Source organism: Ascaphus truei, chromosome 1, assembly GCF_040206685.1.
Source record: "Ascaphus truei isolate aAscTru1 chromosome 1, aAscTru1.hap1, whole genome shotgun sequence".
In the NCBI taxonomy this organism is placed as follows: Eukaryota; Metazoa; Chordata; class Amphibia; order Anura; family Ascaphidae; genus Ascaphus; species Ascaphus truei.
In genome coordinates, this window is record NC_134483.1 from 335793570 (window position 1) to 335818257 (window position 24688).

At 42.0% G+C, this 24688-nt stretch overlaps 2 protein-coding genes across 2 annotated transcripts in view; one reads left to right on the forward strand and one right to left on the reverse strand.

Annotated features, from left to right (window-relative positions):
• Positions 1–24688, forward strand: part of STAP1 (signal transducing adaptor family member 1) — a 145296-nt gene that overhangs the window by 7181 nt on the left and 113427 nt on the right. The gene's annotated exons all lie outside the window — the stretch shown is intronic.
• LOC142498913 (uncharacterized) overlaps positions 5523–24688 on the reverse strand; it is a 41145-nt gene continuing 21979 nt past the window's right edge. Inside the window, exons 6-11 of the mRNA XM_075607554.1 lie at positions 15434–15749; positions 13280–13483; positions 10692–10907; positions 7566–8530; positions 6158–6286; positions 5523–5581 (exon numbers count right to left, since the gene is read on the reverse strand). Of these exons, the coding sequence (XP_075463669.1) occupies positions 5550–5581; positions 6158–6286; positions 7566–8530; positions 10692–10907; positions 13280–13483; positions 15434–15749 (1862 nt within the window). The 3' untranslated portion in view covers positions 5523–5549. The remainder of the gene's footprint in view (positions 5582–6157; positions 6287–7565; positions 8531–10691; positions 10908–13279; positions 13484–15433; positions 15750–24688) is intronic.

Genomic DNA, 24688 nt, shown 5'->3' on the forward strand with positions numbered 1-24688 from the left:
CTGAGAGAGAGAGTGAGGTCTGAGAGAGAGAGAGAGAGAGAGAGAGAGAGAGAGAGAGAGAGAGAGAGAGAGGTCTGAGAGAGAGGTCTGAGAGAGAGAGAGTGAGGTCTGAGGGAGAGAGAGTGAGGTCTGAGAGAGTGAGTGAGGTCTGAGAGAGAGAGTGAGGCCTGAGAGAGAGAGTGAGGCCTGAGAGAGAGAGTGAGGCCTGAGAGAGAGAGTGAGGCCTGAGAGAGAGTGAGGCCTGAGAGAGAGAGTGAGGCATGAGAGAGAGTGAGGTCTGAGAGAGAGAGAGAGGTCTGAGAGAGAGAGAGAGAGGTCTGAGAGAGAGAGAGAGGTCTGAGAGAGAGAGAGAGAGAGAGAGAGGTCTGAGAGAGAGAGAGAGAGGTCTGAGAGAGAGAGAGAGGTCTGAGAGAGAGAGAGAGAGAGAGAGAGAGGTCTGAGAGAGAGAGAGAGAGAGAGAGAGAGAGAGAGAGAGAGAGGCCTGAGGGAGAGAGAGTGAGGCCTGAGAGAGAGAGAGTGAGGCCTGAGAGAGAGAGAGTGAGGCCTGAGAGAGAGAGAGTGAGGCCTGAGAGAGTGAGGCCTGAGAGAGAGTGAGGCCTGAGAGAGAGAGAGTGAGGCCTGAGAGAGAGAGAGTGAGGCCTGAGAGAGAGAGAGTGAGGCCTGAGAGAGAGAGTGAGGCCTGAGAGAGAGAGTGAGGCCTGAGAGAGTGAGGCCTGAGAGAGAGAGAGAGAGAGAGAGAGAGAGAGAGTGAGGCCTGAGAGAGAGAGAGAGTGAGGCCTGAGAGAGAGAGAGAGAGTGAGGCCTGAGAGAGAGAGAGTGAGGCCTGAGAGAGAGAGAGTGAGGCCTGAGAGAGAGTGAGGGAGGCCTGAGAGAGAGTGAGGCCTGAGAGAAAGAGTGAGGCCTGAGAGAGAGTGAGGCCTGAGAGAGTGAGGTCCGAGAGAGTGAGGTCTGAGAGAGAGAGTGAGGTCTGAGAGAGAGAGTGAGGTCTGAGAGAGAGTGAGTGTGTGAGAGAGAGAGTGTGTGAGAGAGAGTGAGAGTGTGTGAGAGTGTCTGAGAGAGACACCAACTGCGCACTGCAACTGTTAGGTATGTATATATACACCTTTGTTTTTACTTTGGGTGCCGCGGAAAAATCCTGATCGCCTTGGGGAGCCTTGAACCGAAAAAGTTTGGGAACCACTGGTCTAACAGGTAAATAGGCCTATCATAACCGGATTAGCCAGGAAGAAAATAATAAAGTATATCATTATTACCAACAGGTAAAATATTCCATATAGTAAAGATAACTGTTGGTAATAATGATATATAGGATACTTGCCTGCTTTATTGTATCTATTTAGGCCGGGAGTGATACTTACCTGCAGACCTGAATATTAGATTCCGAATTAGAGACTTATTGATAGCATATAATCAGATATTATTATCGAGAGATAATAATAATCGTGCGTTGGTACGTGATGACGCACTTCCGGTGACGTCATCTGGAGTCGCGGAGGAGCAGGAAGCGGGAAGCTGAGATTACTGAGAGACTGACAGGTCGTATGAACATCGAAGGGAGCTACATATACACTGATGCTTGCATTTAGACAGCACCAATGGCAGCACCAGTAGGAAGCAGCTAAATTGACTGTCTCTGCTTTTTAGGATAGCGGTGCCACGCTACACGCAGTGACGCCTTGACTGTTACCCTATTGATATAGCGGTGCGCTCCCACTGGGCGCTCCATGCACCTTGTAAAAGGAAGGTAGAGGGATAAGTATATTGGGGTCCTCGTACCATTCGGTTCATATATTACACCACACTATATACAGGGACGCTACCCAAGACTATATATCCCCTTTAACATCAATACAGGCCCACTGGGTCACCTAGCAAACCTTCCCATGCTGGAACTCCAGTCCACATTATAAAGGCTATATGCCTCAATCACAATAACAGAGGTTTGTGGTGGGAATCCCCCATAGGAGTGTTCTGGCATACCAAATACGATACTATACACAATAACAGTCTCCCAACATTAGAATAACTCTCATAGCAATCATTCCCCTACCCCTGCGTGCTCCCTCTGTATTTCCTGGAGCCACATAGTGGTATTTTAGACATTTAGTCTGTTGTATATATGTTGAATAAATGTGATTTTATAAAATGTTTATGTATGGCTACGGGGGCAACTCCAAGGATTGTATTTTTCCTAGCCTAGCAAATCTGGTCTAGCGAGTGCAAATAGGAATCTTTTAGACCACCTCTGTGATCTTTCACCCTTCTTAGTTAACACTATCCATCCCGTATGCACCCTATCTTTAGTCACCAGTATACATTTTTAAGAAATAATATATGGTGAGCGGTAGCCTTTCTCTACCTTGTTATATATAGGATACTTGCCTGCTTTATTGTATCTATTTAGGCCGGGAGTGATACTTACCTGCAGACCTGAATATTAGATTCCGAATTAGAGACTTTTATTGATAGCATATAATCAGATATTATTATCGAGATACCCATTGTTTTGCTTATCTTGCCACTTCACTACGGGGTTATTTTAATGTTTGAATGTGATTTATGTGTTTTTAATCCATATATTTGAATAAAACTTTATTATTTTCTTCCTGGCTAATCCGGTTACGATAGGCCTATTTTGACCTATCAACAGTATTTACCTGTTAGACCATTGTTAGTCTACTCACTGTACTCCGCACATTGAGTGCTCTACTGTGAGGGAACATTTCTGATTCCCCTTTTTGGATCAACTCAGATATACTAGTTATATATTCCTCCGAGCACCTTTGGTTATACTATATGATTATACATACATATATGGATGAGCGGTTCTTTTTTTCCCTTTACAGATCTTTATATACTTCCATATTAAAAGAAAATATGGATTATGCATTCTAATTGTATTATTTATATGAGGATGTCTTTTTTCCTTGTTGTTGAACCTCTCACACAAAATGATGGGCAGCTGTTACTTTGTCACAGCTAAATTCAATCTACTTTGATTGTTGAATAGGGTATATATGGTCATAGTAGTCAGCAGCCTATCATTCCTTGAAGAAGTCACTTTTGTGACGAAACTCGTCGAAAGGCGTGACGCACTGACGCCACTACGCCGATAGGGAGCTGTTCGGAGGTTGTTAGCCTGTGTTTTACACAAGGTGGTTTGAGCAGTGGAAACTTCCGGGTGGAGCAGAGCTAAGTGAGGCGCTCCTGACGGGCTGCTGTGACAGTGTTCTTGCACCAGATACACGTGGAGTGGAGGTCTGCATACGCAATACTTGGACACTTTCTCTACAGTGCTGGACGGAGCACAGATCATCTGTGGGCATCACTACCTTCACTGCTGATACAGGGGGGACTCTCTGATGTACCATCCATCCACCTACGGATATGTATCCACTACTTACGACCTATATACACTTATGCTATATTGTCTGGCTGAATTATCCTCCCACAGCTCCTGACGGTTTTACAGATTGTCTCCCATGAATGCTTTTTTTATACTGAAGTGAGTGCATGTCCTGGTGGCCACTCCGGTTCTTAATTTTTTTATATTATATACATAAAGTATTATGCTATGGAGCTGGCACTTCTTTTCGTGTGTGTGTGTGTGTGTGTGTGTGTGTGTGTGTGTGTGTGTGTGTGTGTGTGTGTGTATATATATATATATATATATATATATATATATATACAGTGGTCGACAAATCACCCAAAAATCTAGTCACCGAACCAAACAAAAACCTACTCGCCACTTAGCCCCGCCCCTGCTTTTTTTTTTTAATAAATTGAATAAATTCCTAGTAAGAACAACATTAGTTTTTGACACAACAGTTTATTTATTGTTTTACATTTATACTTCACTACAATTAGTCCTTGTTACATAATTACGTGTGTGGGTGTGTGTATATGTGTGTGGGTGTGTGTATATGTGTGTGGGTGTGTGTATATGTGTGGGGGGGGTGTATATGTGTGTGGGTGTGTGTGTGTGTGTGTGTGTGTGTATATGTGTGTGTATGTATGTGTGTGTGTGTGTGTGTGTGTGTGTGTGTGTGTGTGTGTGTGTGTGTGTGTGTGTGTGTGTGTGTGTGTGTGTGTGTGTGTGTGTGTATTAATGTCGGATCTAGAAAAAAAAGCCAAATGTGAATGACTACTTTCCTGAACCCCTTAACCAGTGTCTGGACGTCCCCGCTTCACAATATCTAGAGCAGCAATCCCGCCTGGGATCTTACCTGATCCGCAGTCCCTCAATGTCCAGGAACCCTCATTCCCGCAATGTTATAAATTGGAGGGGAGGTGTTCCCTACCTGTCTTCTGGGTCAGGGGGGATTCCGATGTCTCCGGTGTGAATCTCGAGTCAGATCTGGAAGAAAGAAAGAGAGAAAGAAAGAGAGAAAGAAAGAGAGAAAGAAAGAAAGAAAGAAAGAGAGAAAGAAAGAGAGAAAGAAAGAAAGAGAGAAAGAAAGAGAGAGAGAGAGAGACACACACACACACACAGAGAGAGAGAGAGAGAGAAAGAGACACAGAGAGAGAGAAAGAGACACAGAGAGAGAGAGAGAGAGAGACACACAGAGAGAGAGAGAGAGACACACACACAGAGTGAGAGACACACAGAGAGAGACACAGAGAGAGACACAGAGAGACACAGAGAGAGACACAGAGAGAGAGAGACAGAGACAGAGAGACAGACAGAGGGAGGGTGACACAGAGAGAGGGAGGGTGACACAGAGAGAGGGAGGGTGACACAGAGAGAGGGAGGTTGACAGAGAGGGAGGATGACAGAGAGGGAGGGTGACACAGAGAGAGGGAGGGTGACACAGAGAGAGGGAGGGTGACACAGAGAGAGGGAGGGTGACACAGAGAGAGGGAGGTTGACAGAGAGGGAGGTTGACAGAGAGAGAGGGAGGGTGACACAGAGAGAGGGAGGGTGACACAGAGAGAGGGAGGGTGACAGAGAGAGGGAGGGTGACACAGAGAGAGGGAGGGTGACACAGAGAGAGGGAGGGTGACACAGAGAGAGGGAGGGTGACACAGAGAGAGGGAGGGTGACACAGAGAGGGAGGGTGACACAGAGAGGGAGGGTGACACAGAGAGGGAGGGTGACACAGAGAGGGAGGGTGTCACAGAGAGTGTGACTCAGAGAGAGGGAAGGTGTGGGTGAGGTGGTGGGTGGGTGCCCTTATTCGCTGTCTCAGTGTCACGCTGTCTCCGTGTCACGCACACTCACCCGCACGGCAGGGAGGCCTCCGCACGGTAGGGGGTGCCTCCGCAAGGCGCGGGGACCTCCGCAATGCAGGGGGGGGGTCGCCTTACTGCATGGGGGGGCCTTCGCACGGCGGTGGGGGGGTGGGGGTCGTCGCATGGCAGGGAGGCATGGAAGGGAAGAGAGGCAGGGAATTGAGGCATGGCAGGGAGGCAGGGAAGGGAATGAAGGCAAGGATGGGATTGGAGGCAGGGATGGGAATGGAGGCAGGGATGGGAATGGAGGCATGAGGCTTACCTTCTTGCTCCTTGCAACAGGATCCAAAGGGAGGGGCCACCATCACAGCGCGGGCTCACAGAGCCTGGCTGCCTGCCAAAAAAGATCCTGGCAGCAGGCCAGCAAGTTGAGTCATCCAATCAGAAAGGGGGATTTTTATTTATTTTTTGGTTTGTTTTAGCGCGAGCATCGTGGCTACTTGGCATGTCGCCAGCCGTCAATATCCTGTCGCCAGGGGCAACCGGATTTGTCGAATATGTGTGTGTGTGTGTGTGTGTGTGTGTGTGTGTGTGTGTGTGTACACAGTTTTTATAGCAACCAACCATTTACAAAGTCACAGCCCCTTCCTTTTTTTAAAACTGTCTCTAGCTCGAGCCCTGGCCTCTCTAGCAGTGCACCAATTGTATCTAGTGACTGCCTGGTCACATGATCTGCCACAATAAAGACATACAATACACACAACTTTGCCTCTTGGGCAATCTTCTGCTGCACTAACAGAAATGTAATGAACCCCAGAACCAAATCTTCACTGATCGATCACAGGAGAACGGATTGATAAGCAACTTAGCTAATCACTTTGTCTGTGTGCAGATTGTATTGATGCACATATTGAATGGAAAATATATATTTCTTTTTAAAGAAACGACTGCTTGAACTGCAGCTTTAAGAGATGCAAGAACTTACTTGTGTTGGTCATCTGAGTTGGAGAAACCATCCACCAAAATGATGGTCGTTTGTGTATCCTCTGGCTTCGACCATGTTCATTTGTAATGCATGTGTGGTTTTCCACACCAAAAAGCTGCTGTCTTTCGTCTGCAAAAGATCATTTTCCATTAGGACTAGCATAAACACTATAAATAATTTTTCCAACAGAAATAAATATGAATAATATAGCACTTTCTAACAGTATGTATAATCTTCAAGCATGATTTAAAATAACCTTATAAAAAACACACACTTGAAACTTTGGTTAGACTTGTATGGGATATTATTTTAAACAGACTACTTAGGCCACAATTAACCAATGATTTGACCTGCTTAAGTTAAGGAGCTAAACTTAGGTGAATGCAACTTTTAAAACACAAAAAAAATCAAGACATCTATAGGTATCTTTTTTAAAAGCTACTTTGTGAACATGATGAGCTAGAAACATGGAGGGGGTTGATTTCTTCTGGCTAGCCACTGTGTAATTTATTTTTTTTACAAACTAAAACAGGATTTACATCATAAAAAGGGCAGTTAAAAAAAACAAAAAAAAACTTCTTGTGTCTTTAGAAAAATTTAAACCACCAGTCTTATTTCTATCTTGTAAGAAATTAATATGTATTGCTTCATGTGGGGGACACTGGACTTCTAGCATATCAGCTACTTCTGTTTATCTATTTGACGAATAATGGCTTCATAATTACTAATAAAACAGTTGGAGGACTAATTACGATTGGTAATGAGATTAGTCAAATGTCGATGTTTAACATGGAGATGTTAAACCAGCAATCTCAGATGCTCTATATTATTTAAATCTACTATATTTTTTTTTTCCTGAAGGCACCAAACTCTCTCCGGGAAACAAAACGTCAGTTTAAATCTCCCGTGTCGTGCAGGCCAATAGGAAACCACATTAATCGTACTGCCTTCCTAGGGGTCCACGTCACGTTGGAGAAATAAAAGCCAGGAACTATCAGCTGTACCTTTCCCGTTAAGAATTTTGAAAATCAGGGGGTCCACAGGGCTGAAAATAAACCTTTGGTTTCAAACCAGAAAGAGGAAGGGGAGGGCAGGAGGACAAAAAAAAGGAAGAGAGATAGTTAACTATGGGGGAATTAAAGCTGAGAGTCAATTCTTTTAAAATTCTTAAATTGGTCTTTTGTTTGTTTATTCAAGTGTAAATTAGGTACATTTAACCTACTCATAGGGAATAATTATGCTCCTTAGTTTACAATTGTAGCAAGAGAATTTGAACTTTAAAAAAAAAAAAAAAAAATTTAAAATCGCATTACATTTACGAGTGTTAATTAATTCAATGATGAAAAAAAATTAACCACCAAATAAAGACTGAATGTCCTGGCGAACAATACAATGTAAAAAAGTTTACCCCTTTTGTTGTTCTGCTGCTTATTTAAAGAGGACTTTGGTGTCAAGGTTCCTTTTTGCTTTACAGACACTTTATTCTCTTCACTTGAAACGTACGGTTTCTCTGAAGATCCTGTCAATGGATGACTGCTTGCAGAGTTAGGGCACTCATTATCTTGATTTGATGGTAGCCCTCGTTCTAATGGAGCTGCTCTCTTAGAGTGCCGACGTTTCCATGGCGATTTGTGACGGTTGTGCTTTTCACTGAATGCATGAACTGCCTCGGATGACTCCTTGTTCGACAAGCAGTCAATATTTGCAGCACTCGATTTGTCGCGATCATTTGGAAGCAGAGGTTCTAAAGATGATAAATGTTCTGCATCTACAACGGTTTTTCGCCTCCCTTGCTTTCTTACATTAAGTTTTAGTTTTTTTGAAGATACTTTAGGTAAAGTCTGTTCCTTCAAGGAGCAATCTGATTGGTGTGGTTGCTGTAATGGAGAATTAACATTGCCCACTTTCTTCTTTGGCGATTTAAATACATTACTTTCTTTATCTGAAAAGTTCTGTTGTACAGAAAGTGCTCCACTCAAAGTACCGTCTCTCTCAGAGATTGTAACCAAATCTCTCTCCTCAAAAGAACTTCCTTTTGGAACAGACTGACTGGCCAATCGCTCACGTTCTTCTCCAAACACCTTATTACTTTTTCGTGGCGGTGTTTTGGCAGTAAATCCAACATCTGCTGAAACAGGAGATCTCTTGCGTCTAACTTTTGAAACAGCTCTTCTCTCATCAGTGACTGGCTTTGATTTCTCAACAGTCATTGACATAGGTTCTTTTGCTGTTGGTTTTCCCTTTTTTGGGATGGAAATCCATGACTTGAAAATGAAACTGTCTGCTTCATCTATTATAAACTCATCTTCTACAGCTTGTTGCTCAGGAGGAGCTGGAACAGGAACTGGAGGATCAGGTACAACTGCAGAAAGCCTTAAATATATATATATTTTAAAAAGGTCATGTTACTTCCTTACTTTCCAAATGCATGATATTGTTTAATATTCACATCCAAAAATTTACTCCCCCACCCCCTTTCTCCCTCCAAGTCAGAAGACTACTGGGGAAGATATCTAGTGTAGTGGGTAGAAAACAAAAGATACCTACGTAGCTGTAGAGATTATACAAAATTATGAAACAATGATTATGAAAAAAAAAAGCAGCAGCTTTACCGGCTTTCTTAGGCCGCGCTTATAGTGCCGGCGACGTCGCCCCAAAACAAATACATTGCCGCCGCGTGCGCTTATAGTGCACGTGACAGCGACAAGCGACGGAGCGACATCGTGAAAACCTGAAGCCGGCCAAATTTGATTTTTCAAGGGCCGTTGCGTCACATGACGGCCCTTGAACAAATCAAATTGCCGGAATCCCGCGACCCGGCCGCCCGGCAAAACATAACTTTCGCCGGTGGCGACGGCGACGTCACCCGCCGTCGCCAAAAACGGCACTGTAGGCACGGCCTTAGGCTCCGCTTATAGTGCCGGCAACTCGACGTCGCGGCAAAACAAATGTATTGCCGCCGTCGTGATCGCTGGAAGCCAAGTCAATTTGATTTTTTCAGCAACCCCAACATGACGTCACTGTCGCCGGCACTGTAAGCGCAGCCTTACATAGTACAAAACAACAAATGATCTCCATGCTGCCAAAGACAAAGGCCATTACACACTGCTCATATTACTCTACCGCTCTGCAGCCTTTCATACTGTGGACCACCCTTTTCAAGTTCTCCATACGCTTGGTATCCGTAACAGAGCTTTATCCTGGATTTCCATCATGCTTTCAGTGTCTCGTGTGTCTGCTCTCCGTCGATCTCTCAGTGGACCTACCCTGGGGGAATCTGTCCTGAGACCTCTTCTTTTTACACGCTAGGTGACCTTCTCACATATCTTTGGTTCAAAGATCACCTCTTGCTGATAACACAAATTTACCTTATAACCCTGATTTTACTCCTGATGTACAAGACCAAAGTCTCAATGTCTCGACATCATCGAAGATAGCCTTCCGTCGACAAACTTAATATGTCAAAGACGGAGCTCCTCATACTTTCTCCCAAGCCTGGCGCTATATTACTGTTGGCAGTACTATCATACACCCAGTACTACAAGCATGTTGCCTAGGTGTCACATTTCACTCCTCCCTCACATTCACAAATGTACCTAAAACCGGTCATTTTTTCCTCCGCAACATTGCCAAGATATGCCCTTTCCTCTGTCACCGCTAAAACGTCTACGCAGGCCTTCATTCTCTCCCGTCTCAACTATTATAACCTTCTACGGTCCAACCTTCCTACCTCTCACCCGACTTCCTACAAATCTATCCTCAATACTGCTGCTAGAATCACTTTACTCTCTCCAAAATCTGACTCAGCGTCTCTCCTGCTGAAATCCCTCTCCTGGCTTCCTATTAAATCCCATATTACTTACAAAATTCTCCCACTCTCAAAGCTATAGACTTGTCATTAAATCTCTGCTCTAATTTCTCAATATACACCTGCCTGACTCGCATTCTACTCAAGGATGTCTTCTGTCTACCCCTTTTGTATTTACAGTCCTCTTGCACCTAAAAACCTCTCACTCACTGCCCCACACCTCTGGAAGGCCCTTCCCTGAATATCTGAACGGCACCCCCTCTATCCACCTTTAGGGCCTTTCTTAAAACACACCTCTTTAACAAAGCATATGGGTAGCTCCGCTGGCTGATACTATACATCTCATATGCACCGACCGTGACCCCTTGCAGACGCATTTACCAGACCATCCTCCTGTCTCTAAGTTCTCCCGACTTATATGTAAGCTCTTTCAAGGGCAGGGACTCCATTTCCTATTGTTACTTTTATGTCTAAAGCACTTATTTCCATTGTGTGTTACAATACAGTATTACATGTGTACTACTGTTGTGTAGCACTATATACATGGATGACGCTATATAAAGAGATATACATACAGTACAGTTACTGTACATACCACTTCATGCTATTATGCTGCAACTTTATTTTTGATACATCCGATAGGATAATCCCACTTCTAATGATATAACAGACAAAGAAAATAGACAAAAATAAATGAACTACTGTAATCAGTGAAATAGATCACACCTGCTTACTGCATGCCCAGTTGTGGTTGCTTGTAAAAAGATTGAAGAAAATGGCCTCTTCGCTCGTTCTTCTGCAGGGTGATTCAGCTTCTTTGATTGCTTAGAGCCTTGCAGAGTTGTAAGACCTGCCGCTTCCAGGGGCCTTTCCAGCATTTTATTTTCATTAGTAGCCTGTCTAATTATGGTATGAGGAGATTGTGCACTGCTGAAACTCATCCTACAGAAGTGTAAAATGTGAATTTTAATACATCACAAAAGAACATTCAAAGCTACATAAAAGACATGGGAAATGCATTACCCTATATGTTTTGTCATAAGAGTGAAAAGACTCTTTGTGACCTTGGGCAAGTCACTATCACAAGGTGTATCAAGTAAGAATATTAGATAAGATCTATGGGACTGGGCCTCATGCATACAACATTATGCATACAGTACTGCGTATCAAGAGTTGAAATCCATTTTTTTAACATTTAAAAGTAATCTTAAAAAAAAAATAATAATCATATATTTGTATTCTTTTTAGCATTACTTTTGACCATGTGTCTTTGTTTATCCTGAGTTTGTTTGCTTGGTTTTGAGTTCAGTCGTTTTGTATTAATAAATTAATTCTATGTTCACAATAATACACAGGGTGCATCAGGTATACATTTTGTGTGGGGAAACAGGCCTTCCGTAATGTTAAGGTACATTAAAAAAGAAACGAATGTGAATATATATATAAAATATATATATTGGTCAGAACTAGTTTGATTTCGTATCTACTTAAAATTAGTGTGGACCATTCATTTCTCAGGTGTTCCATTTATAAAAAAAATAAATAAATAATTAATGCTGTTACATGATGGGAATAAACATTAATAATATAAAAATGGCACTTTATTTGGCCAACTCCAAATTCACTTTAGCTAATAAGTGGAACCAAGAATGCTACATTTTAGTTGAATATACAAAAGCAGTTTGTTAACTGGAATTGGTACTTTTTCAACCACCTGCAACAGTATTTGTTTTCTGTCTACAGCGTCCGTATTTTCTAAAACATTGAATTATATGGCCTATTGATATTCCACGATTAGTTGCGCCTAGCACTTGCATATTGTGGCAAAGCTGCAACTGTCGTAAAACAAAATATATCTTCAAAAGTAATTACGAGATACTACTTAAAAAGGCAGTATTTTTATAGTCAATATACAAACTACATTTATATAGAAGCACCAATTTTAGACTATGGTAAATGTACACAATGCACTTTATTTAATGGTGTCTTTGTGTCCAGTATCCACTGAAATAAATTAAGTTCAACACACCCATCCATTATAAAGTGCACTGAGCATTTAAAAGATATTTAAGAACCTAAACATCATAAACTAGTTATCAAAAATCAAATTGAATTAAGTTTATTCAGAACATCTGAAATGAAGTGGTTCTAGGTAAAAAGGTTCTGAGGGTCAGAGTCAGTCATGCACAAGCACATAACTGTTTTTTTGGGGGCATGATCTATATGGTTTCTGAAAAGCTTCCAGGGTACATCAGCCTAAAATGTTTTTTTCTGTAAAAATGTTTTTCTGTACGTGAATAGAAATGGCTTGAGAGTGATTGTGTGAATATATAAGATTGTATTTGGTTATTCAGGGGAGGACAAATTATTATTATTATTTTTTTGAATACTTAGGAGCCAGACAGAATTTCCGTTTGGTTAGGACAGTGGTGGCGGGGGAGGGGGGGGGGAAGGTAGATATACAGTTGTGTGAAAAAGAAAGTACACCCTCTTTGAATTCTATTGGTTTACATATCAGGACATAATCATCTGTTCCTAAGCAGGTCTAAAAATTAGGTCAATACAACCTCAGATGAACAACACATGACATATTACACCGTGTCATGATGTATTTAACAAAAATAAAGCCAAAATGGAGAAACCATCTTTATCAGTCTCTCACATCGTTGTGGAGGCATTTTGACCTTAAGAGAGCTGTGCATAAACAAATGCCCACAAACATCAATGAACTGAAGCAACATTGTAAAGAAGAGTGGGCCATAATTTCTCCACAACGATGTGAGAGACAAAGTCATACAGAAAACGATTACTTCAAGTTATTGCTGCTAAAGGTGGTTGTACAAGCTATTGAATCATACGGTATACTTAGTTTTTCCCACTTGGCTTCTCCATTTTGGCTTTATTTTTGTTAAATAAATCAAGACATGGTGTAATATGTCATGTGTTTTTGTTCATCTGAGGTTTTATTTACCTAATTTTAAGACCTGCTAAGGAACAGATGATTATTATGTCCGATATGTCAAACCATAGAATTCAGAGTGTGTACTTTCTTTTTCACCCAACTTTACATACATACATACATACTTTCCCCAGTTGTTTCAGTTTACAGGAGTTTAGCACGTTTTGGAAATTGGGAGAAAATCGATCTGTCCAAGTGTCATTTAATATTGGAAGTAGTTTTTTAATTTATTAATATTCACATAAATTTTGTATAGGTCGAACTTGATGGACGTATGTCTTTTTTCAACCTCATCTACTATGTAACATCAATAGGATAAAAAATTTAAATGTTTCTAATCACTGTGCTTAAATACCGATTTTGAACATTTCCTGTTGATGCCATTTGCACGATAGGAGATGGTACAGACTTCTTGCTCACATCCGAAAAATTCTGTAAAATTTTAGATTGCGTTGTCTTTCCCGTGGTACTTCCCAATGCCTCTCTTTCTGACATTTTTCTCACTGGGGTTACTACAACCTTGCTCTTTTGCCATAATGGAGTATCTGTAAAGCTTAACCTGCATTCAAAAAGATACAAGACGTTAAATCAAAATTCCATTTTTTCCCAAAATATCAAGTAAATTTGAATATTTTTGTATTGGTAAGGCGATAAAACGTAGAGCGAGTAATAACTAAACAGTAGCTTACCAGGTGTGCTAAGCTAGTAGTAAAGGGAGTAAAGCCTAGCGTCTGAAAACAAGAAATCTAGTGATGAAGAAAACATGGAGGGCTCCAGTATAAAATCAACCAACAGGATTGTTGTCTGTCCACGGAATCTACACATGGCAAATTGAAGAGATCCACACAGATTTGGGCACTATACCACCAGATCCAATAGGCAGCGGTTAACCCTTTGTGTGCTAAAGGGGTCGCGATCCAAGTGACCACCCTTCGATGTGATAACTTCGACATTGATGGGAACAGGAGGTGTCCCCTTCCGTTACTTTGATGGATAGATTACGTTTAGTGCTTCGCAGGATTTCCCCATGAAAATTTGCAAGAAACCAAGACACTGTAACCTAAAAGTTACTTGATGGTCTCAAACATTGTAAAAAAAGGTTTCTGCGATTTTAAATATAAATACAGCTCAACCCCCTTATAACACTGTGCTTGGGGTCCACAGAATCACATCGCGTTATAAGCGGATCGCGTTAGAAATAATGTACAATAAAGTATTCAAGACACCAATAATCTTGTTGTAAAGTATTCATAAATACGAAAATTGGGAGCCACGCTTGCATCGCATTATAAGCGGATTCGCGTTGTAACGGATCGCGTTATAACGGTGTTGAGCTGTATATTAAATATTGCCCTAAAATGAATTTGCACATTAAAGGAACTACATGAAATCTTTTTTTGGGGGGGCAGTTAAGAGTCATCCATCCAAGATGTTACTAACCACTTCGACTTTGGTTTTGTTTTTTCCCCACCCTCATCCCATATTTTATATGGTGGAAGCAAGGAAAATATTAGTACAACATTCAAGACATCATACATCATAATAAATCCTAATGCACTTCACTGCCTCTAATATGTACAATGTCATATCCAATATGACTGCTTCTGATGTTAACGTAGAAAGTACGGCTATCTCAAAACAATTTAATGACAAGTGTAACCTCTTGCAAATGCATGCTGCCTACACACGTACACTGCCACCTGGCTGCCTTAGGACAACTACAACTCCTAGCATGCTGTGCTGCATCAGGCAGCCACTTCTGGCGCAGGAGGATGTGACTCTTGAGGGATAAAGAGGCAGCCAATAGAAAAAGCTGTGAAAGAGGCGGGACTAAAGGAGAAACAAGCCCATAAAAAGGAGCTGGGAGAGCATGTGAAGTAGTCCTCCAGGGAGCTCGAGTGATCTCAGAACAGACTGACTGAGACTCAGTCAGTCCATCCTGCTAGGAGGCCCAGCAGAACGTGCACAGGTAGAGAGACACGAGACATCATAAAGAAAGAACCGAGATGACAAACAACCAAAAGGGTCACCGGTGTCGTGAGTAATGAACAAGGGAATCCTCCGTTACAGACAAGGGTGCTGAAGGCTTTGCAAAAAAGCCTGCCACGTGCGACATCCACACTTACCAAGAGCTCCAATGGCCCCTAATAACATGCACTCGTGGGGACTTAGGACACGATTGCACAGCGATTTATAAATACTGTAATATTCTGTACATGATCCTCTGATCGAGGTCACGTATGTATGTATATCTGTGGCAATAAGGGGGTTCTCTAAATACTTTTTGTTATTCAAGGCCATGTGTCCTGTACTACTGTCTGACCTTTGGCAATGTGCCCAGCACGGGGGTTTGCACGGATATAACGGGGAGTAGGACTTGGGCCCCCACTTTAGCGGAGTCAGTCTAAGGAGGCGGAAAAGAGTAGTTGCATAAGAGCTCCCATAAGAATGCAAACTATTTAGTGTGTAATTTGCCTTGAATGGTCACAATTCTAATAATTAGCCTTACCTCTTTTTTGTAGGAAGTTTCACAGTAGGAGTAGCAGGTTCCTGCACAGCAGAATCATCAAGTATGAAAGTACAGTCCAGAGGTTTAGCAAGGTTCTCTCCTTTAGGTGTGCTTGCGGTTTCTTTCATTTCATCAACAAAAAGAATAGCTTCCCCATTGACCCCATCAGCATCATCTTCCTCTCCTTCCTCATCATCATATGCAAAAACAGCATTTTTACCGGATTCATGTAACAGAACACTCTTCCTGTCTGTTTTATTCCCAGACACAGATGTACTAGGAAATGCATTCTTAATAGGCGTACGGCGATGCGGATCTAAAAAGGAATAAAAAGCGCCCAAGGAAGTAAGTCATTAAAAACAGAAAAAAATAAAACGATGTGTTATTTATTGGAGTCCTCCAAGTAAGCCATACAGTAACTGGTGGGGACTCAATGCTCCTTCTGGTAAATATATATATATTTTTAAACTTCTGGTGTCCATTCTTCTATTCCTCAGGGAACTACTCAAATGTATATATCAAAGAGAAATATAAAAAGTCCAAACCAAAATCTCTCTCATATCCCTGCACTCTGCACACAAAGAAATTGGGATGGGAGGAAAAGCAAAACATATTGATAAGAGAAATGCCCGTTTCTTCCACATACTGATGTACAGTATTTAGGTGAGAGATAGTGCTCACATGAAGACTATCAAGAATATATAACATACAAGTCCATGAGAATCCAGATAGTATAATGAAATGTCAAGAGTGACAATGGCAATATACGGTATATGTACTGTATACAAGGGAAAAACATGCGCCTAATGATGTCCACTTGACAACTACAATGTGTGGCACATGCTGTTCCCAATTAGGTATAAAGGTATGTGATAAATGCTGAATAGTAATTAGAATAAGGGGCTGTAGATGATTACCTGTCCGCTAAGTCACAGATCTGGGGCATGCTGATCCGGAGTACAGAAGATCCAGAGAATATTGTAAAGAAACGAAGCACAGCCAGCAAAAAAGGAAAAAATGAAATATCCAGGGCAACTCTAAAATAATGCTTAGTAAGCTCATAACAAGCTAGATGAAACGCACTCAGGCGTTTCGTGCGTGAGCACTATATCAAGGTGTAAGGTATAATGAAAATGTACACATTTCCATATTGTATTTGATGGTCAGCTGACGTGACCATGTTTGCCTCCTTTTAGAGACGATTAAAGTTTTCTATATTGTAATGATTGGTCAGCTGACGTTCAGGACCAATAGGGATAGACGTGGCATTAGCGCGACACCTGAGAGTCACGTGTCGATGATACATAGAAAATATGTCCAAGCGCACCAATAATTGTGTATAATATATATATATATATATATATATATATATATATATATATATATATATATATATATATATATATATATATATATATTATATATAAAAAAAATATATAATATATATAATATTATTATTAATAATAATAATTAAACATTACCATTCTCACGTCCGGTAAAGGAAGACTGCACTCAGATCAGTATAGGCAAAAAAAAGTCTGTATTAGCCATCAATATAAAATGAACCGGCCGCCCAATCCGACGTTTCGGTTCCGGAGTGGAACCTTTCTCAAAGGGGGTGCAAAGACAGACTGACACACAGACATATATATATATACACCCTCACCACATGTGACCAAACACCTGTGCTTAATTACCTGTTGACTGCTACACCCATAGGAGTATGACATCCGGTGCTCAGGCTGTTTTGCCACCATCTTGGAGGGGGGGGTCTAATGTGGCCAAAATCTAACTAGCCATCTGCACCGCACTCAAGCGCCTCACCCAAAATAGCGACTGCACATGCGCAATGTGAAGCAATACACGGCAAACCCCTATAAGAGTAAAATAGTAACATCAAGGAACAGTGTATGCTCACCCAGGGCACCTATCCGCTACCACGACAGTTGGTTCCTCTATCCAGTACGCGGGTAACCATCCATGTGTGCCACCGAGTACGATCGGGACCCCCAGACTAATGCGCAGAACCAAGCATTAACGGTCACCATGGCAACCACACTATCCCTCAATAGTGACACGAACTATTAACCCTGCATCTTCCCAAAAGCGTCCATGACGCCATGGTGACAAGCCTAAGGTGTCTATTAATGCACAGCATGCAGCACAGCCAGATGTACAGGAAGATATGTAAACAGACCAACTCATACCTACACAAGTGCACACTACCAAGTTGTTAATTATGAAACATAATTAAAACATACCGTGACACAAAAAATAAAAACCAAATGGAAACCAATCATTCTAACACATAAGGGATTAGGGAGTGTGAACACAAAAAGGGGCATACATACATATCAAGCAATCCTTAACAAACATACTGTGTCTACTAAATATATACAAGCAAATAAATTAACATCTTTTGTCCCAGAGATAAGTGCTATAGAGAAGCCAAGATATTAAAGAAAAGGTTGAATGACTATGCGGATGGCAAAAAAAGCTCCCGGGCACTATGCGCTCACTGGACATGCAACAGCAGGGCGATATACTTATATGACCCAGAGCTAGTTACAAGGAGCACCCCAGATTGAGGTCCTCATTGAGACCCTTAGGGGTCACAGTATTAAGACTATAGATAAGTCTCGCTTTCATTTGTAATAGTAACTTGCTCCTGTTGCCGCCCCTACTTGAAACATATGCCTGCGCTATTGGCATGCACCGAAACATTGCCAAGCTATGTTTAAGATCTTTGAAATGTCTCGACACTGGTTGGCGTCTTAAATATTCATTGTCCACGGTCTCCAATAGCGCCTTCCTGATGGATGATCTATGCATTGCGATCTGCTCCTGCAGCATTCTTGTCGTTTTCCCCACATAATGAAGTCCGCATGGGCACCTGATAATGTACACTACATAACATGATTCAGTTTAGAAAGTGTGAGATTTTGATAGGGATTCCACTGTGTGGGTGGGCATGTTTTTCCTAAAAGAAGGTATTGGCAATTTACGCAACCCTTACATTTGTATACTCCAGGTGTCTTTTTCAGCCACGTAGTGCCAGTAGAATATTTTTCCACGGGGTCAGAGGACGTTAGTGTGTCTCCTATATTCCGTCCTCTCTTGTAGCAAAAGAATGGTGGCGACTGGAATTTCTTTCCAATTTTCTTATCGTTTGTCAAGATGTGCCAGTTGTTCTTAATGCCGTTTTGTATCAGCCTTGAGGACGTGCTATACGTTGAAACAACATTAAAATCGATCACTATTGGATGTTTTTTTGACCGGTATCAACAGCTCTGTCCTAGATTTGCCTCTGGCTTTGATAAGGGCCTGTTCTATTTCCATATCGTCATACCCTCTTTGCCTGAAACGATCCGCCATCCTCCCTAATGCAGTATCCACTTCCAAGGGGTTGCTGGTTATCCGTACTGCACGCAGCATCTGGAAGTAGGGAAGATCCTTCTTCAATGTAGCTGGATGGTGACTTCTGGCATCTAATATGGTATTTCTATCCATAGGTTTTTGAAAACCTCGTGTGCCAATTTTTCCGTTATCTAGGAAGACCACCGTGTCCAGGTAGTTTATTTCTCTTGAACTGTGGCTTTCCGTAACCTGATGGTCGATGGTATTCCATCGATATGCGTCACATAATGAGTAGGCTGTGCATAAGAGCCAAGATTTACCAAAGAGTTAATTCACAATAATTTTATTGTCTGCACTTAGATTGTTTTGTTTTATTTCCCTTATATGCTCCCCCTGGATTGCGAACGAACCTTAGGGAGTGTATACAGCACTGGTATTACTGGAAAATCCTGCGTCAGGAATGCATCAGTGTCATCCGAGATCCATCCATTATTATTAACCATCCTGATGATAGCATCTACTTCTTTTTGGAGTTTGCTGTTGGGTCTCCATGTAGTCTCTTATGACTCGTATTGCTCAGCTGCACCAGTATTTCTTCCCGGTAATCCTTATACGCCATCACCACTATTGCTCCTCCCTTATCCGCAGCTCTGATAATGATTGATGTCACTCGAGGGATAGTGTGGTTGCCATTGTGACCGTTAATGCTTGGTTCTGCGCATGCGCATTAGTCTGGGGGTCCCGATCGTACTTGCTGGCACACATGGATGGTTACTCGCATACTGGATAGAGGAACCAACTGTCGTGGTAGCGGATAGGTGCCCTGGGTGAGCATACACTGGTCCTTGATGTTACTATTTTACTCTTATAGCGGTTTGCCGTGTATTGCTGCACATTGCGCAGTTGCCATATTGGGTGAGGTGCATGAGTGCGGGCCAGATGGCTAGTTAGATCTTAGCCTCATTAGATCCCTCTCAAAGATGGTGGCTATACAGCCTGAGCACCGGATGTCATACTCCTATGGGTGTAGCAGTCAACAGGTGGTGAGGGGGTATGTGTATATATATATATATATATATATATATATATATATATATATATATACATATATATACATATATATATATATACACACACACACACACACACACATACATACACACACACACACACACACACACACACACACACACACATGTAGAGGTATCAGTACCGTGTTAGCCGAGCTTCAATAATCAAAAAATAAATAGATGATACCGTTCTGTGGCTAATATTTGTGCGAGCTTTCGAGATACACTGATCTCTTCTTCCGGCGATGTTACAATGAATGAAGCAAGGATTACTTAAAAACAGTGTCTCTTGGAATGTTATCTGTGCTGGTCCTTCCCCCGATGTGGATGTGTTTTATGGCTGGAGGTGTCAAAGGGTTACTGAAAGCAAGTGAAGAAAGTGTATGTGTATCAGTGTGAATAAGAATGAATGGAGAGCCCACAGTATAAACAGTGCTCTACACAAGGTGTGTGTGGAGTGAGAGGGGATATAAATGGTGTGGGTGGGTGTGGAAATGTGAGAGTTTGTAGCACAACTAAAAGTGTGTGTAGATACTATGTGGTCCCTATTGGTGTATAGGGATGGAAAAATAAGGAGGATTGGTATGTGTGAGAGACAGCTGTGTGTGCATACATATAGCACAGTATGTACAGACATGGCCTTTAGCGCTCATGGGAAGAGAGTTCGCTAGTGTCAGTAATGACTCATAAAATTTCGATCTCTGTTTAGGCCACTGCTAAGTGTCCCGAACAGTTGCATAAATTTGTATTCATGCAACCATCTCTCTTTCGGGGTTTTAAGATTACCTTTGAGTATGGCAACCCTCAGATCGTTCATCTTATGGCCAGAGTCAGAGAAATGTTCGCCAACAGGACTGTCTCTTGTTCCGCGTGTGATGCTGTGGCGATGCAGGTTCATTCTCTTGTTTAGCCCCTGTCCTGTCTCACCTATGTAGTAGCAGCCCCCTGGGCATTTCATGCACATGATGAGGTACACGACATTGCTGGAGGAACAGGTGAACCCTCCTCTGATTTTGTATTCCCGATTCTTGTGTGGTATTTGTATTGTGTCCGCTGTGTAGAGCATTGCGCAGGTTTTGCATCTTGGGTCCTGGCATGGTTTTGTCCCGCATTCAGTTGTACTGCTGAATACTTTACTCCTCACCATAATATTCTTGAGATTATGGGGTTGTCTGTATGATAATAAGGGTGCTTCAGGGAAGACCCGTTGCAGTCTTGTATCTTCCTGGAGGATGGGTTGTAGTTTCCTGGCGATCTTGCGTAGGGCTCCTAAGTGTGGGTTATATGTGACCACCAAAGGTACCCTGTCGCTTGTCTCCTTCTGTTTGTATTCAAGGAGATCACTTCTTGGTACTCTGGTGGCTTTGTGAATTTGCTGGTCTACAATTCTGTGGTTATATCCACGGTTTATAAAGTCTGATCTCAAGGCTTTAATCCGCTGGTCTCTGTCTGCTGTGTCGGAGCATATCCGGTTGTATCGTATGGCTTGACTGTAGATGGTTGCATGTTTGGTGTGTGTCGGGTGGAAGCTGTTGTCCCTCAAATAGCTGGCTCTGTCTGTAGGTTTGCGGTATACAGAAGTCTGTAGTTGGTTGTTCTTTATAGTAATGGTGGTGTCTAGAAAATGTACTTCATCCAGGGAATGGGTGAGTTTGAGGTTGATGGTCGGGTGCAAAGTATTGAAGTTGTCATAGAACTGTAGGAGGTCCTGTTCGCCAGAGGTCCAAATCAGGAGGATGTCATCGATGTAGCGAAGGTATGTAAGGGGTTTCAAGTGACAGGTGGACAGAAAGTCACTTTCCAGTTTTGCGCAGAACAGATAGGCATACTGTGGCGCCATCCAAGTACCCATAGCGGTCCCGGTTGTCTGGAGGTATGTGTCATTTCCAAATGTGAAGTAGTTCCATCCCTATACACCAATAGGGACCACATAGTATCCACACACACTTTTAGTTGTGCTACAAACTCTCACATTTCCACACCCACCCACACCATTTATATCCCCTCTCACTCCACACACACCTTGTGTAGAGCACTGTTTATACTGTGGGCTCTCCATTCATTCTTATTCACACTGATACACATACACACTCTTTCTTCACTTGCTTTCAGTAACCCTTTGACACCTCCAGCCATAAAACACATCCACATCGGGGGAAGGACCAGCACAGATAACATTCCAAGAGACACTGTTTTTAAGTAATCCTTGCTTCATTCATTGTAACATCGCCGGAAGAAGAGATCAGTGTATCTCGAAAGCTCGCACAAATAAAAGCATTTCGTTAGCCACAGAACGGTATCATCTATTTATTTTTTGATTATATATATATATATATTTTTTTTTTTTTTTTGAGGATCTGCTTGTGTAATACGAGCTTGAGACAAAAGGTGGCACTGAGTGCTCATTTGCATGTCATTTCCCAGAATCCCTTGCTGCAGTGGAAGCGCTGTATGCTGGGCGATAATGGGGAGAGACAGGGTTGCAGACCTGTCTAAGACATGCAAATGAACATACAGTAATATTTACAGTTGCTATATATTATAATATATATATATATATATATATTATAATATATATATATAGAGTCTGCTGCTGTATTAGAGGGCTGATGTCAGGATAATGCCAGCTATATAGACAAAAAAAAGTGCAAGACCCTCATAGTGTAGTATATAAAACTGCAGTACCAGTGGCCATAACAGCTGTGAGAGTACGTGGTGCCTACTGTGGATCCTGTATCCTGCGCAGCTGACAGAAGCATAGTCCATACTGATTTTTATACCTACTTGCCTATATAGTTTTTTATTCTGTACGTGCATATTTACCTTCTTTACATATATTTCTATTTTTATAAAACTACACTATGAGGGTTTTGCGTTTTTTCAATTTTTGTCACGTGTTGATGTCATTTCGGCACTGAACAGCGTGAAAGGGTATGTATTTAAATGAGTGCATTTTCATTACACCTTGATAAAGTGTTCACACACACACACAACGCATAGCTTACAATAAACAAAGCATTATTTTAAAGTTGCCCTGGATATTTCATTTCTTTTCTTTCATTTCATGTTTTCCTGGCTGTGCTCCGGGTTCTTCACAACATTCTCTGGATCTTCCACATACTGTAAAAACTTAACTGATGGGAGTTGCGCAGATCACTCTGTCATAATAGCCGTAAGAAGAAATGCTTTCATAGCAAGGTGTTGTTTCAATACATCCTGTAAGGCAGGCCCATCAAACTCAGAAAAGGTTGGGGGCCATTTCTTAAATCCGGCCAAGCCTACGGCCTAAGTGACTCTCCCACTCGAGAACTGGCGTTACCTTCTTAGCTTTGTGACTTGTATTGCCAATCGCTTCATTATGCTGTGGACTAGAGACCCTTCCTTGTTCCATTTGGAATAGGACTTCCAAAAACGTTAGAGACCGAGATGGAATTAAGTAACTCTCTGGAAGTTTATTATCCATCTGAGCACTTCAGGAACACAAGAACTTTCTGAATATGCTGTATCAGAATATCTTTGCTGAGATTTTATCAACCGCTTGTTTATACAAGGATAGATCTGAATTCCTTTTTTTTTTGTTTGTTTTTAATTCAGGGACTAAAGTAACCAGGGATTAAGCTGTCCAAGTGCAGGATGTGACGAGATCACCCGCCAAGACACTGATCCTTCCTTCAACCCCTGTGAATCTGTGGGAGGGATACTCTAGCTAAGCAGCAGTTCTTACGATACTCACAAGACTTGCGGCAAACCCTGGGAATTGTGGTCCGGCTGCCTGTGGTTAGGTGGCCGATCGGTGCTCTGGTGTGAGCAGACCTACGAAGTGTGCGTGGGTCCGGTATTTTAATCAGCCAGTGGTGCGCGGGAAGCATGCCAGCCTTGCCATTTTATTATATGCAAGTCTATGTGCTAAATGTTATGCAGTAGAGTGAATATTTTCTAATACAAAAGAAGAGCGCAGAGAAAATTCTATATTTGCTTGTTTGTTTTGCCCCGGTGGATCACGGGAGATGCTTGGAGCAACGGGGAAAACTGTGACCAGCAAGAAAAGGAACGTTTCTGACCAGCACGGCCTCAAACAATTTTCTACTAAAGTAACCAAAACTTTGGGGATGATTCTGGGAGAGATCTCCAAGCCAAACGGAATGTGGTATATTGTTAATGTCTTCCGTTTACCGCAAATCTCAAATATTTTTGGTACTCTTGTGCACTTGGTATGTGCAGTAACGCATCCTTTTAATCCATTGAAAATTATTAAGCCTCGTGCTTGACTTCTTGAATTACATTGTTCTAGGCTTCTCAGAGGAAAATGGATTTCAGGATCTCCGAAACCGATTGTGCCGAGGCTCTTGTACACATTTAAATTGTCCTTTACGGGTGGTGCCCATACAGTAGCGAATTGAGGTAGTCTTCCTCCAACCGCATACTTCAGGACTCCCCTAGTTTAATGTGAATTTACCTCTCCTGAAAAATCCTCCTCATTGGGGCCACAAAAAGAAATTTGTTCTCTTCTCAATATTCGTTGTTGAGCCAAAGGCCTTCACTGTCGGTAGGATTTTATTTCTCCATAATGCACTCGATCTTGCTGAGGAATAAATAATTTTCTGTTTCTTCACTGGGGAAAAAAGGCACTTTCCCCCTGATACCTTAGCTATTATGGGGTCTAGTTTTCTCCCAAAGAGAAATTCACCTTCGTAGGAAGGAGAACAAAGTTGGTCTTGCAAGTCGAACAGCACTCTTCTTGCTGCAACTGACAGGGCCATGCTTCTTGATGACAGGCACACTACGTCCAGCCATGCTTCTGCTACAGTTTGGTCGCCCTCTTCATTTC